At 27.8% G+C, this 17349-nt stretch overlaps 1 protein-coding gene across 1 annotated transcript; it reads left to right on the plus strand.

Annotated features, from left to right (window-relative positions):
• Window positions 1-15455: 15455 nt before the first annotated feature.
• LOC112712883 (phospholipase A(1) DAD1, chloroplastic) lies at window positions 15456-16946 on the plus strand. Its single transcript, XM_025765759.2, has one exon. It carries the CDS (start codon window positions 15480-15482, stop codon window positions 16758-16760), a length of 1281 nt encoding a protein of 426 aa, XP_025621544.2. The 5' UTR covers window positions 15456-15479; the 3' UTR covers window positions 16761-16946.
• The last annotated feature ends 403 nt before the right edge of the window (window positions 16947-17349 follow it).

Raw genomic sequence — 17349 nt, forward strand, 5'->3', positions numbered from 1 at the left:
TGAAAGGTTATTATCTGGTCGCTAATTGCCACATGAGTCCCTCAGTCTTCACAAGTTTAAGGCATATCCTGTTGATCTAATTGATATTTAAGTCTCTTATTCCAGTTTTTGCGGTGAATTTCCATGAAATTGCAGCACTATTGCAATTTTGTATCCAGTGAAATGACAGATTTATTTTAGCCCCCTATTTTCTTCCAAATATCTAATTTTGGTTCTCTTCAAAATTGAGGTGGAATGAGGACAAATATCAAGTTCAAAACAGTATAATGGTCCATATGATTTTAGAATATATTTTCTGCTTTTATTATGTGTTTTTAATATTAGTTATAAAGTGATAATTTTAATGTTTTACACTTTCACAATGTTCGATTTTCAAAATGATGAAAAAACGATAAATAAATCTGAGTAAAAATATTTGTAATGGGAAACACTTATTATTAAGTAAGAAGCATTCACTCTTTGTTAACTAAACAAGTTTTAACTCTTTATTTTAGTATATGTTACATGAATTACAGAGAAAGCCTAACCATCCTTTTTTTTTTAACATTTCAAATGAGTTACATATATTTGTTTTTAAAAAAAAAAAACAAAAAAAAATCTAAGTCCATAACTTGCTACTTTATTTGTTATCCTCTAATAGTGAGTCATTTTCAAAGTAACGTTGTACTTTCTACTTTATTTGAGACATTAACATTTGTGGAAGCGTATATAGAAAACATAAACTTACCACACGGCACACCCACTCCTCTGTCTCTCCTTCACAACCATTCATGGCCTCCTGCACAATCCCACCTCCATTGAATATCATTTGCTACTCTCACTCCTTTTTCTCCTCCTCGCCCACCTTCCTTGTATCTTTTAAAATTATTTTTACTAATAATATAAATTTTTAAATATCATTTTACTAGTTTAATTAATAATTGTATACTATTCGCATACAACAAAAATAATAAATTTTATAGGTACACATAAGTTATTTGACATTGTTATTTCATGACAGAAGGTCAGTTACATGATTTGACACTATAGTAGGAAGATGCTCTCCTCGTTTGACAAGAGGGGAAAAAAAGAAAAAAAAAAGAGAATAATTTATTTATTTTGGCATTGAGCATATGCCTTGCTTTTATTTCAACCATAAAAACAGAGATTATAAAGGGATTTTGTTAAGTAGACATTGATTTTTGTAAATAATGTGAATAATGGATTATAGAATTGACTCAATAAAATAAAAAAATACTTCACTTTTAAATTATCTCATAAACTTTAATATTAGGATAACCGTGAATTAAATATTTAGTCATTATTAACTGTGTATGAGTAAATCGAATCAAAAGAAATAATCATGAATATAATCATCTACATATCTATTAAATTGAATATCTGATCTATCTATTTTTTACATTATTTAGTGATAATCTATCTATTTTTTACATTATTTAGTATTATCACTGTTTACCTATATTTTTTATTATAAAGTCGTCAAATACACCAAAAGTGTTATTCCAAGTGAAAAAAAGTTTTTATTCGATTAATATTTAATTAATTTTATCCTTTTTCTGCATTCGCTCTGCGTCGTTCCTTTGTCATTCTGCCACCGTACTTCTCCTATCGTGCATAAGTTCTTTATGTTTGGAACTGGAATGACCGGTTCGACTAAAAACTGGTAAACCGGTAGTTTGTTAATCTGATCGGACAGACAAATAACTTGGCTAAACCCCGCCAACAGCGGTCAAAATCACTGAAAATTGCGCACATCCACCAGTAGACCAGCAGTATGTTAAATCACATTAGAAGCACTTGCATGAAGCTTTTTAAAAAAATGCTCCTGTGTGGACTCAAATCGATCGCTGTCAAACGATGAACCGTGTGTCTCCACCAGTAGACCAGCAGTATGCTAGATCACATTAGAAGCATCTGCATGAAGCCTTTTTTAAAAAAAGCTATGATGTGAACTCGAATCGGTCACAGTCAAACAACGAAGCGTGCGGCTCCAGCAGTATGCTAGATCACATTAGAAACACCTGCAAAAAGTCTCTTTAAAAAATGCTCTTGTGTGGACTCGAACTTAAAAATGCTAGATCACATTAATGCCATTTATTTAGTGGTGGTGGTGAAAGTGGTGTGATAGGGGACCAAGTCTTAATTTGGTGATAAAAGATGAGATATGGAAAGAGAGGGACGAGATGAGGGTAATGGTTGAGAAAGAGAGTCCAGAAGGTGGTGTCCATGATAACGAAGGTGAAGAAGAGAGTGAGAATAGATGTAATAAGGATAATATTAGGACGAGGAGTGTTAGAGACAGTAAAATTTGTGATAGGTAACTATTAATTAGTCATTATATGTGTTTTTAACGGTGGGAGATGATATCTAATGACATAAGAATATTCATTTCTCTTTTGATGATTAACTGTTAGTCAAATTTTAATAAAAATGTTGGTTCTTTATACTTTTTTATAGAAATTTTATTCCACTAAATAATTAGAGATGAGAATTAGAAAAAAATTGAAGATAAGTTTGCTATTTTATTATAAGTGTATGTTAATCAACTCAAACTAACTGAAATGAACTCACTCAAAGATTAGTTATGGTTTAATTATTCTGTTGGTCTCTATAGTTTTCTAAAATTTTCAATTAGGTCCTTATACTTTTTTTTCTTTTAATTGAGTCCTTGCACCAATTTTTTTTTAATTGGATCCTTACACTTTTTTTCCTTTTATTTAGGTTCCTATACCAATTCTTTTTTTTTTTAGTTGGGTCCCTATAAAATTAAGCCAATTATTACTAAGAAGGACTTAATTAAAAAAAAAATTTAGTGCAGGGACTCAATTAAAAAAAAAATATAGGGACCTAATTAAAAATTTTACGAAACTATAGGAACCAACAGAGTAATTAAACCTTTAATTAATAACTTTATACTATATATCCACGAACAACAAAAATAATAGATTTTGTAGGTATGAATATATTATTTTAATATGATAAATTTTATAGTCTTTATTATTTACTATCTAATTTTTATTTAATTTATTTTTTTGTGATAAATTTTAAAAATGTTTATTTTAATATTTATAAATTAAATATTAATTTTTTTTAAATTAGACACTATTTTTAAACACCATAACAATTATCTTTTAATATTACCTGACATGTTGTTGCATGACAGAAGGTTAGTTACATGATTTGACACTATAGAAGGAAAATGCTCTCCTCTCTTTGTCAAGATCAAGAGTGGAAAAAGAAGAAAAAAAAAGGAACAATTTATTTATTTTTGGTATTGAGTATATATGCCTTTAATTTATTGTCAACCATAGAAACAGAGATTATAAAGTAGTCAATACACCAAAAGTGTTATTTCAAGTGAAAAAAGTTTGAAAACTAGTGTTTGTTCGATTAATATTTAATTAATTATATCCTTTTTTCTTGTTGAAGAATTTAATTCCTAAATTCTAATTTAAAAATAATTATATAAAGTATATAAGATATTTAAATTAGAAAAATATTTGTATAAAAATTAAGTTGATCTAACTAAACTCAGAAAATTAATTTAAAAGGTGAGAGTTACTTTATACTTTATTTTTAGACAATGTAAGTCTTTATAATTTGAAATTCTTTTTAGACTTACGGTTAAATTGTCATTTGCTAACGTAGAATGTATCATTGACCATATTCTTGATATTTATTTTTCTCTTCTAAAAATTATTGTTGAAATTTACACGATAAACTATTAACAAATTATTGATTATAATGTTTCAATACGTTTTGCTGGTGTATATTTTACTCCGGTGAATTAGGTTTTATCATCATACATTTTTCAGTGTCTTTTAAATAATCAACATCTTAGTTTATTCTCTTTTATTCTATTCCACTATACAAAATTCAAGCTACACCGTAAAATTAAACATACCACTTAACTAAATCAGTGTCATAACATACACTATACAAAATTTAGAAAAGCTGAAAAAATTATTAGAAAACCCTAATTTGAGTGATGAATATAATGATATATATTCCATTTAGAGTATATAAGAATAATTTTTTGGATAACCAAATTGAATTGGTTTAGTGATTAAAGTATTAGTCTATTTAAGTAAGTGTTGAAGGTTCGATTTTCATCTTGTACATATAACAATTTCTTACCAGCAACAAATTCTTAAATGAAGTTCTGATACGTTACAGATTAATTCTTGACTTGCCAAGTTGAAAGATACTGTATAAAAGGATAGAACCTCATACATTTAGCCCCTATTTAATTTTTTTACATATATAGTCCTTTAATTTTATATTGCCTCCTCTAATTTTATTTTTTTCTCTCCTTTTAAAGTTATACTTTTTATATTAGCCCTTCCAAAAAATTACTCTAACTCCGTCCTGATATCGTGAAAAACAAAAGAAAGAATAATTTTTTGTATATTAAGATCACTCTTTAATACCTATCTTTATCTCTTATTAGCTATAGCTCTGAAGAACTTTCAATCCAAGAATGAAATCTCTTTGCTCTGAATATATTTTCTGGCAAAAACATTGCTGAAAAAAGAGTGAATTGTGGAGCTGAACGATAGGTTTACATGAGTTTAATTTGATTCTGATGAAAGAAAAAGCAAAATAGTTTTTACATATTATGATTTCCAATCATATATAAGATCAGTCCAGTATTTTCCAGCAAACCTGAGAATAAGTCATCATCAAAAAACAGCTGAAGACAAGAAAAAAGTCCAAAAAATTTTGAACTTAAAATCATACAGTCAGATTTTTTCCTCTCTGAAAGTTGGGGTTATCATTTTCATATGCAGATAAAAGAAAAAATACTTTTGCATCTTAATATATATTTACAAAATTATTTTTAATTTTTATGGTATGTTATTTATTTGAGCTTATTAAGGGAAAAAATGGGTTATATTAGTGGATAGCTGCAAATGTTTTTATTAATTAGACAGTACATTATAAAATATTCGTATGTATACAACTCAAAAATTCTAATTGTTTCTCATTAATATATTTGACAACAATATTATATAAATACTAAAATTAACCATCAGCTCGCTACAAAAAGAAAAAAATTAGTTATTAAGACAGTTTTTTATAATAATTACGACAATTTGAACTACCATTATATCTAAAAACAACGTTTTTTCAAAAAGTGTTACAATTCTTATTGTTAAAATGACAGTTTTTTAAACGTTTAAAATGACAGTTGAAATCGCTACAATTATGATATTTTTTTGTTTAAAATGGCAGTCATACAGGACTACAAAATATATAAAATAAAAGGATAAATAAAATGGTGACTATTTTTTGTATTCATAAAGAAGTTTAATTATTTTACTAAGTAAATATTTGATTATTATGCTGCAAAAAAAAAATTGATCACTTTATTGTGAAATGTTTGATTATTTTTGTGATGTATTATTTTGTTAAAAAGAATTATGTTAAACACCTATAAATATATGATGTCCAATACTGTTAATATTTGATATGTTTATATATGGGAATAATCTTTGGAAGATCCATTTGAATTTGTAAAACCTATATAGAGAATTGATTATTATTCTCATTGTTTTTTCTTCAGAATTATGATTAAATTCCGCATGAAGGAAACTGTAATGGAATTTGATGAGCTAGCGTTGAACAGTAATGATGTATTTTATAGTGCAGTGGAGGCTCACAAAGACAACACTTAGAACTGTAGCAATTGAAAAACGTGGGGAATATAATTGTAGGGACAATGAAAATGACAATGCACAGAAGATAATTAAAAGGAGAATCCCAATTCCCAGATCAATCTATTTAACACATAGAGCACAGTATATCCCAACACACATGAGCATATTTTGGCCAGAAAAAAAGCTTCAAATGAAATCATGAGTAACAAGAATGACACTACAAAAGTCATACTCAATTTCCACCACGAGGACGAATTCTATAGGATAACTAACCAGATACTTAAAAGGGAAGTTTGAGGAATAATTCCCTTCTTGTTTAGGTCATGTCAACGAGGAAAAAAATTGGAAAAAGTTGATCTACAATATTAAGATTTAAAACCACAGTAAATCAAGTTGGGTTGATTTAGTGATAGAGATGGCAATACTAATATACCATCCAAATTTGTGGGTATCCATCCCGTCTTTGCCCGTTCGGGACGGATAAATTATCCACCCCACACCGGGATGGGTTTTTTGCGAGACGGGTTTTTGGGAGGGATAGGGCGGAATCGGATTTAGGTAATACTCGTCCCTACCCGCTTCACTATATATATATAATATATATAATTTTAATATATAATATGTATAATATATGTAAAATAATTAGTAAATAATTAATAATATTATGTCATATTTAAATTTTTACTTTAATTCATGTTATGTACTTGATGATAGTTATATAAATTTTGAAATTTAATTTTATTTATTGGATTTTAATAATTATAGGGGCAGGACGGGTACCCGCGGGGCGGATTAAGGTTCAGCGTTTTATTACCCGCGGGTAGAAACGGGACGGGTTCTATACGGGTTATTGTACGGCAGGGCGGGGTCGGATAGAGCAAAAACTCGACCATACCCGTCCCGTTGCCACCCCTATCTAGTGATTAGTTCATTAGTTCGTTTAGGCAAGTGTCGACCTGTTGAGGGTTCAAATCTCGCCTTATACATGCAGCAATTCATTAGCCGACGACAAACCTTTAAATGAAGCTCTGATTTACAACGAATTAATTCTTGGCTTGCCGGATTAGCGAAAAACCAAAAAAAAAAGTATAATAAGAGCATGCTTTTTTTTATTGTCCTAGAGCACAATTATTTATTATTTAACTTTAAATTATTTTGGGGAATTTTATTATTATTATTATTATTATTATTATTATTATTATTATTATTATTATTATTATTATTATTATTATTTATAAAATTGACTTATATTGATATAATTTAAATTCATGTGCTAGACCTCCTAAAAATTTGTTATGGTGGAAAGGCTTTTGCAAATTAAATTGGACTGAAAGTTATATCTTGTATAACACATTTAATTTTTTTTTCACATCAATCTAACATTATTTGATACATTTTTTTAGATGTATTTTAGGATGAATATTATATGATAGTTATGGTATTTATAAAACTTTGGCATCAATTAAAAAGTGTATTTAAATTTAAAGTTATATTTTTTATTATTTGTTAATAATTCTTTTTATTTTGAAAAAATAAAAAATTGTGATAAAATTAAAAATTATTGTCAAATAATAAAACAAATGTGACATTATTAATTTTATTTATACTTTCTAAATATTATTAAATTTTTATAATTAGCGCAACTTTCATAAGTTCACCTTTTTCTTTTCCTTTTCTTTTATATATATGTTTTAAACTATTGTGCCATTGTGCTCTAATTTTCTTTTCTCTTCGTTGTTGGATTTCCTTTACGTGAGTATGGGTACAATCCTCTTTTTAAGTTTTATCTTGTTTTTTATATTCTTTGTCGGTGTAATTTGTTATTCCCTTTTGATTGATTTCCATAAACTCTTCGATCCAAATTTGTTTGGAACAAAGGGTAATGTCCGTGTTCTTCGTGACTAAGTAATAGTTCTCACTTATACAACAATAGTAAAATCTTATCTCAATAAAATTAATTGTTTATTAATTAAAAATATTGATACCCTTCATGTTAAAATCTTAAAAGGGATAGAACTTTATTTATATCAAATTCAAATCTTGACCAAATATGACAAGACACCAATCACACTATAACCATCCCCGCACCACATTAGTAAATAACCCATGAAAGAATGAAAATATTATATTCATACAAAAATAATTATTTTTTATATTAATCGTATGAATAATTATTTAAAAAAATATTATAATTATACAATTATATAAAATATTTTATATAACTAGTACATTAAAATTAAATTCTTATCATATATTTAACTTATTTTTAATATATAATTTATATTAATAATTAATTTAATGATTTATTTTTAATATACATATAATATAGTGTTTAAAAAAAAGCAACAAATGCAACTTCCTCTAACGAAATTTTGCTTATTTCTAATAACTAACTTCCTAAATCTAATATACGAGTAAATTTTTATAGTAGTCCTGAAATTTATGCCGTATATCAAAATTGTTTCTAAGATTTTAATTGCACCAATTACGTTTTTAATATTGAAAAAATTGTATCATAGTAGTTCCTAACCCGTGTTTTGTTAAAGGCACGCTGACGTGGCTTAATGACGTAGACCTTTCGTGGCTTAATGACGTAGACCTTTTGTGACATGTGTCACCTCATGGTTTGGCCACGTGTAATGGTATGATGACGTGTCGGTCAAAGACATGTGGCATGCTGACGTAAATGTTTATGCCACGTGTCACAATGCTATTTTGTCACGTGTCGCAATGCTGTTTGTCCACGTGTCATCCACTATGTCATCGTTACATGTGCACCAAATTGGTCCCTTACTTTGCATCAAATGACTTATTTTAGTCCTTGAAATTAAATACCGTGCACCAAATTAGTCAATTCATCAATTTTTTCTCTTTTTTTTTATAAATTTAAAATTCTCATTATATATTTGAATACACTAATTTTAATTATATTTTTTATTATACATATTTTATAATAAAGTTTTTAATTAATAATGTTAACTTGTATCATTAGAGTACATGTTAACCAAAATTAAAACTTTATTGTTGCCTCTTGTGTTATTTGTATCTGTTTTAATACTGTTCAAATCATGGTTACAATAAATACTTATATTGATTAATAGTGTAATATATAAAAAATCCGCCTAACTAAATTATGGATAAAATGAATTATTATAATCGACAGTATAAATCGATCTTATTAATTTAGTGAGAAGTTAATTATATGAAAAATCGGACATTCTTAAAATAGATGGAATAATAAATTTATATTAGTTAATAAGTGTCTTATCAAATATTCCTAAAATATTTATTAAAGTGTTAAATATTAAAAAAATTGTATTAAAGAATATTATACTCTTAATTTATACTTTTTATTAAATCAATATCAATATGTCACATAATTCTTTTAATAAAATATTATAGAAAAAATTATATAATTAAAACTAATATTTTAAAAATATTTTATAAAAACACTCATATTTAAATAATTTGCGAAAAGATAAAATTAAAACTAGTTATTTAAATATATAACGAGAATTTTGAATTATAAAAAATGAGAAAAAACTGATGAAGGGACTAATTTGGTGTACGACATTCAATTTCAGGGACTAAAATGAATCATTTGATACAAAGTAAGGGACCAATTTGGTGCACATGCAACGATGACATAGTGGATGACACGTGGACAAATAGCATTGCGACACGTGGCATACTCATCCACGTCAACATGCCACGTGTCATTGATCGACCCGTCAGTATGTCATTACGCGTGGCCGAATCATGAGGTGACACGTGTCACCAAAGGTCTACATTATCAAACCACGTCAGTGCACCGTTAACAGAAAATAGGTCAGAGACTACTATAGTACAATTTTTTTAATCTCAGAAATATAATTAGTGCAATTAAAATCTCAGAAACAATTTTAGTACATGACGTTAATCTCAGGACCATTATAAAAATTTACTCTCTACTATACACCATTACTTATTATTAGAACCATCGAGTTGTGTTTGTTAAAGAAGACACGGAGGAGATGCTAAATAAACTAAATTTCTAATTAGAATGAAGTATTTATTTTTGTCTCAGATTTTAAGTTAAAATTGAAATCATCTTTAAATTTTTTTATCAAATTCATCTTTAAAATTAGGAATCGTAGTAATATTATTTTTTTCCCACAAAAGATAAATTCTCGAATGATTTTATTCTATATTAATTATATATATTAAGTGAAAATTCAGATATAATCAATTTTATATAAAGTTAATAATTACAAAATTTTTGATAAAAATTTAGTTAAATCAGTCAAATTATTTAATAGTTCTCAACTGATAATTTTACGTGAAGTTGATTGTATTTAAGTTTCTATTTTTATTTTATTTTAATCTCCGGCCTAATTCATTATTTTTCCTTTTTAAATAATTTTCTCTCACTTCATCTCAACCATGGAAGCACTCATCTTTTCACCTTCTCTTTTTATCATAACCCCTCCAACAAACAAAACAATGATAGCCTCAGATCTTTTATCGGAAACGATGAATCACACAACCACACACTCTGTCTCCCTTTAACTTCACCTTCTCCTCCTCCATGTACTTATCTTCTGTTTCAATTACACATTTACACTCATAAAAACCAAAGAAGAAGCATCCTCCAATGTAGTAATATTTTGGTATTTTGCTGTGACCTAATAGGTCAACTCTTTTTTATTCACGTTTAAACCTAGATGGTATTAAATGACACACATTACAATGTTAAAATACCACACTACTTAACCTTTGTCTCAAGTTAGTCAAGTGATCAATTCACTTATTCACTTAAGTAGTCTGTCAGGTTAGGGATACTGTCAACAACTAACTTAACCATTGTCTCGTTTTGCTTAAGTATATATAACTATGATAGAGCTTTATATATGTTCACTTCAATGTCAGCAAAATTTACGCTTCAACTATTCAATCAATAAGTCTCCTCCACATGATGATTTGTTTTCAAATTTTGTATATTGATGTTGTCTGTTTAACCATTGTCTCTTCTTTTTATTTTTATTTTTTGTTGTTCAAAATCTTATCAAGTTATTATAGCATTAACCTAAAAGGGCAAAGTCTACAAGGACATACATTTGCAAATTAGAGAGATGACGAGGTGTGCAAATACTTGTTAAGTTGTTATATGCAACAGTGGCATTAATTTCCCCCCTAATAATTGATAACCATTTGTATTGGAACCATTTGAGTTGCGTATTCAAGAATTGATTAGCCGACAGTAGTATTTGGTCACTACTATTTGGCAGAAGATTGAATGATACTATGCAGAGAACGATAAGGAGGTCTTGCTGATCCTATGAATCACTCATTAAATCATTTAACATCAATATTGGAGGATGATGTTTCTTGTAGAAATATTATTTAAGCATATGCTATATATTCTAGTCATACCATGTTGAAGGGTTTAGGTTCCATACAAGCATTTCTTTTCATTGTTGTGGTCGTGGGTTAGATCCCCACATACGGTGCTATTGTTCGTTGAGTAGGTTGGTTGTGGGGCTACTGTAAAAACATTTCGATATTAAAATAAGTGTCCGTACAAAAAGACGGTAAATTAGCGTAAAAATGTAGCATATTTTTTTACTTTTATATTTATTCAACCGGAAACTTTTGCCAACTGTCTAGAATTTCTATAAAAAATTGCGTGACGCGTGAATCACTTTAGCTTATGCAGGTCGGAAACCCGCCGAATCAGCAGTTCACCGAATAAATCTCCAACTCTTATTAAGCTAGGCTAGAATAAATTTTATTTTATTTTTTTATTTATATTCTTTTAGTTTATTTGAGATTATAAATTTAAATTTTAGTACCATGTTGTTCTATCTATCTGGTATGGTGAACGAATAATAATGGAGGTGAGGATTTTTTTTTTTAAATTCTATTTTATATATTGCGTAAAGGTGGAGCATGGCATTACAATGCCTATACCCAATACTGTATTTAAAAAGGGCAACGTTAGTTGCTCACTAAATTTAACTACTAAATTAAGTTATTATTATAAAATATATATTAAAATATAAAATACACGTTGAAATTAGATTCATAATATTTTTTATCTAAAAAATAGACTCTAACATTTAAATCCGTAACATTTGGAGGAAAATATGATAAATATAAAAGGGAATAGATCATTATGTTAGGCAAATGAATTTTTTGAGCACCAGATAGAATAATGAGAATTATAGAGAGCATAGAAAATGTCTTGTTTGCACGATTCTTAGAGAGAGCTCCGAGGTTAGAGTGAGAGTGTAACATTGTACTAATAAAGGCCTAAAGCGAGATTTAGGTAGTTAGAACTGTAACAGATTCAGTTACGAGAATCTGGCTAATGAATATAGTTGTTGTGAGATACATTTTCAAAATCTATGAATAACCATAATCAAAAGTTGCATTTTAAGGAGTTGTTTCTCTTCATAAAATGTATATGTTTTTTCAAAATCCTAGTAAATCTTTGATTGATTTGGTGTCTAAATATATGATTTATTTATAAATTTGTTAGATCGAAAATTTTTTAATTTTAGTGTTAGAAAAAAATTATAGATCCAAATTCAATGTCACATTTAGTGAAAATTTATGATACATATATAAGATATACTCAATGTATTCGAATTTATCCCACTAATGTTTTAAAAATGGTATCTTAAAATAAGTGTAAAGCTAAACAAATAGTTTCTGCTCCAAAAATAAAAGACTGTGTTAGTTGTAAAAAATGTAAATTCACCTGTCGTACAAATTTCTTAAATGTTCGAATTTATTTGTGACATGAAACAATTTGAAGTATGGGTCTAGTTTATTGAGCACTACAAGAAAAAGCGTATTTTTTGACGCTAAAAATTGACGTCTATTTCTGTCGTCGATAATTTTTGACGGCTTGCTGTTGATATTACTAAAAAAAATTAAAAATAAAATATTAAAATCGACAGCTTGATCATCGATATTTTTATAATGCATTAATTTTTTTCCCTATTATCGTTGTATTATCGACGAATCAGAAGTCGAAAATAAAATCGACAAATATGGCGTCTATTTTATTATTTAAAATATCGACAACGTTGCCGTCAAAAAATTTGAATGGTCTAGATTATTTTCTAAAATGAAATGAATGGTATCAATTTAATCTATAAAACAGACGCTATATGTGTTATTTTTTTTAGATTAAAATCGACGAATATGGCGTCTATTTTATTAGCATTTTGAAAAATCGACAAGTTTAATAGTGACTAACTCCGCCGTCTATTTTGCCGTCGAATTTCAATATTATCGACGACTTAGCCGTCGATTTGGCTGTAGATTTTAACGACGTTTCTTGTAGTGGAGACTACCCCCTTTAGCAATTCTAGGTTGAGAGTAGGTACTGAAAGAGAGGTTATAGATATTTTTTCATATTTTATGTTCGAAATACTTCACTTAATTTTCTTTGCAAAATTGAATTTTGGTGGTATTTATCATGCACTTCTAAAACATGAGACTCTTAAAAAATCTTTTTCATTCTTCAGTTATGCATATAAAGATAAAAATAAAATAAATACAATTTTAAGTATTCACTTAATTTTGTTAGACAAAATACTTACAAATAAAACATCAAAATGACAAAAACATAAAAGAAGAAATCCATCAACAGTCATCAAATTTTCTATCTTTTATCTATCTCAACACTTTTTTTAGGTAAAAAAAAGTACAGAAAATATTTTTATTAGTGTAAGATTTAATTGTATGAGTGCAAAATAAATTAAACAGTTTTTATTATATTTTACAAAAAAACTCACTAATAACTAATTCGCACACATCGATTTAAATTGATGGATTAAATTATATGCATAACTAGTATTTTTATCCGTAATAACATTATGAACATATAAATTTAATAAAATTATGGTCTATTTTATTCTGACAGTATAGATTATGCATGGCATAAAAAATTTATAAAATCAAACTATTTTTATAAAAAAAAAGTCATAAATTGACAAAAATCTCTAATTAAGAAAACCAAAGTATCTGTAGATAAAAAATTAAATAATAAGATTTTTAGTTATTATTTTCATATGAAAAAGTCTAATTTTTTTATTAATAATTAATTTTAACATTCGTTATCTAAAATTTAAACAATTTAACGTATATACTTTTATATTTAATTAGGTGTTAACTGTTAAGTCTGTTTTACAAATAGAAATAATTAATTTTTATACTTGTTGTTTAAAAAATAATATTTTTTCTCTCTATGTATATGAAAATATAATTAGATATTAGCATAAAAAGTTATACACTTATACTGATAGTTATAAAATTAACTCAAAATTAATTTTTTTTAAAATAATTAAATTTTGATTCTAACTTTTAATTATAACATTAGTATTCTCTCAAAATTATATGTAATAAATATTTGAAAAAATAAAAATAAAAATATATATTAGAAAAATAAACGGTAAAAATTTAAAACTAAATAAAAAACTAAAAGACTATGTATATAATAACAATAATAATAATATTTTTTATTTAAATTATATTATTTTGTTAATTTTGTTTTCTGTAGAAGAGAAAGATGGAAAAATAGAGAATGAGAGAAAAGAGAGAGAAAGATAAAGATGAAGAATGAAAGTGAGAGTGAGAGTTTATTAATTTTGAAAGAAAATTTTTTATTTTAATTGTAAAAAAATATCAGATGACATATTTTGATTTGTCAAATTACTAATTTAAAATATAAATTATATATAGAGTAAAAAAAGTAGAGAGCAATAAAAAAAATAGAGAGAGGTAGATGAAAAAATTGAGGAAGGGAGTTTATTAATTTTGATCAAAATATTTTCCTCAATTTTAATAAGAGAGGTTCATATGACAGATTTGATTATTAAATTAGATAGTAATATATGATACATAATATAGGTTCAATTTCAATTTTAATTTTAATTTTAATGTAATTAAAGAATGTTATATTGCACATTTTGATTGTCAAATTAGTAATTAATCATTGATATTGATAATGATATATAAAATAGATAGAGTGGTTGAAGGAATAAGAGAAATAGAGAAAGAAATAGAGAAAATAGATAGAGTGGTTGAAGGAATAAGAGAAATAGAAAAAGAAAGAGAGAGGATGGGAGAATTCTTTAATTTTGGAGGAAAAGATTTGATTTCAATTGCAACGTAGGAGTGACATGTGGTATATTAAAGAATTTTTCAATTTTGGAGGAAAAGACTTAATTTCAATTATAATGAGAAAGTGATATGTGGTATATTTTAATTGTAAAATTAATAAAAAAAATTCTTTAATTTTTTAAAAAAATTTTTAATTTTAATTAATGACATTTTGATTTTAAAATTAGAAATATACAATAGATACGAGAGGTTGTCATAAAATTTAAGTCTTTCTAGATAACTGAATGATGATCATAAAATTAAGATTTTTGGTTATTAATATATAAAAGGAATAATAGTGGACAAAGAGTTCTACTATACGAGAAAGATAGTTCAATAGTTCATAAGTGTGTGTGGTTAGGATTAAAAATTATTAAATAAAATTATGTATTTTTTTAAAATATTGATTATTCATGTAAGATTCAATTGTCCGAAATTTATATTTTAATTTTCACAATAAACATCCTTAATGTATATCACAATAAAAAAAAATTAATAAAAAATATATTTTTTAATTGTTAATATATTTATTTTTTTTATTTTATTCCTTTAATCAAAACCCACGCACCACTCCTCCACTCTCTTTAGAGTCCCCATATAAATGGAATGCAGCAAGTACCTAATAAACTGCAAAGAGAGGACAAGAAGCAAGATCTCATCATAATAATGAGGCTTGCTCTTACTATAAGAGCATCATCCTCCTCTTTTTCCATATCCAACCCCATTATCACTTTGTCACAAGATGAATCAAACACACCAACATTACCTTTTAACCGTTGTACCACACACTCATGGTCTCAACTTAAACCTACCTCATCAGCCAACTACATGTCCCCAAAACTTGGTCCCAAATGGAAGCAATACCAAGGAATCAACCACTGGCAAGACTTGCTTGATCCCCTTGATGATAACCTACGTTGGGAAATATTAAGATATGGACACTTTGTAGATGCAGCCTATCGTTCTTTTGACTTTGACCCTTCTTCTCCGACTTATGCCACGTGTCGTCATCCCAAAAGCTCGCTCTTAAATCGATGTGGAATTGCGAGCTCAGGATACAAATTAACTAAGAATTTACGCGCCACGTGTGGGATTCACCTGCCAACATGGGCAGATAAAATATCTAGTTGGGCATGTAGCCGGTCTAGTTGGATCGGTTACATAGCCGTATGTGAACACAAAAAGGAAATTATCCGGCTCGGCCGACGTGACGTGGTCATCGCATTTCGAGGAACGGCTACGTGCTTGGAGTGGCTGGAAAACCTACGTGCGACGTTAACTAACTTGGCTGATCAAGTGGATGGAAAAGACGATATTGGCCCTATGGTGCAAAAAGGGTTTCTAAGTCTGTACACGTCAAAAACCCCCAAGCAAGCGAGTTTGCAAGAGATGGTAAGAGAAGAGATTGGGAGAGTTATCAAATCCTATGGCAATGAACCACTTAGCCTCACCCTCACAGGTCATAGCCTTGGAGCCGCGCTTGCAATCCTAAGTGCGTATGATATAACCACCACCTTTGAGAATCCACCAATGGTGACGGTTGTTTCCTTCGGTGGGCCCCGCGTGGGAAACAAAAGATTTAGGAGAATATTGGAACAGAATGGGATCAAGATACTGAGAATAGTGAACCCTGACGATGTTTTCACAAGAGTTCCAGGGTTTGCTGTGAGTAATGACAATGACGTGGCGGACAATGAAGATGTCCACGTGGCAAGATTATTAGGGTGGCTACATAGGCGTGTAGAGGACATGCAGTTGGTTTATGCTGATGTTGGACAAGAGCTAAGGTTGAGTAGTAAGGATTTACCCTATTTAAAGCAAGGAGATGTTGCCACGTGTCATGATCTGAAGACATACCTGCACTTGGTAAAAAGTTTTGTAAGCTCCTCGTGCGGCCCTTGCACACAGAAAACAATCAACGACATGTGGCCGAAGGCTTGGCTGTAATTATGATTTTATATTATTTTCTTGTTTATTTTGACTTTTGAACATAAGGTGGGAATTTTTTACTGCTTGGTAAATATCTTGATGGTTGTATATATACCATGGAGGATAAAGCTTAAACTATTGTATCGAAGGCGAGAAAGTTTATGTAAAAATTATATTATTATAAACATGTAACTCTCAGTCAAATGCGATTGATAAACATAAACATGGAAACAAGACGGGTATACCTAGCTTTAGTTTGATAAAAATTTTATATTTTAAGAATAAAATAATTTATAAAAATTAATTTTAAAAAAATAATTTTTAATAAACACAAATAACAAGTATTTTTGATAAAATAATTTTTTAAATTTAAAAATTTTATAATAAACATTAGAATTTGAATCCTCTAAATTTTAAATTTGTACTTTAGAAGGTAATGTGTAATCTTCTACTTTTGAATAGTTTCTCTCTCATTTATTCTTAGTCCCACCTATAAAATAAATGGTAAAGAATCTCACTTTATTCTCTAAAGTAAAATTCAAACGTTAGAAAATCCAAATCCTAAATATTAATATAAGAATTAAATTTAAATATTAATTAATATATA

The sequence above is a fragment of the Arachis hypogaea genome, chromosome 9, assembly GCF_003086295.3.
Source record: "Arachis hypogaea cultivar Tifrunner chromosome 9, arahy.Tifrunner.gnm2.J5K5, whole genome shotgun sequence".
Lineage (NCBI taxonomy): Eukaryota > Viridiplantae > Streptophyta > Magnoliopsida > Fabales > Fabaceae > Arachis > Arachis hypogaea.

What these genes read in the sequence shown, in the direction of transcription:
- LOC112712883 (XM_025765759.2), top strand. Translation starts at nt 15,480, where the DNA reads ATGAGGCTTGCTCTTACTATAAGAGCATCATCCTCCTCTTTTTCCATA.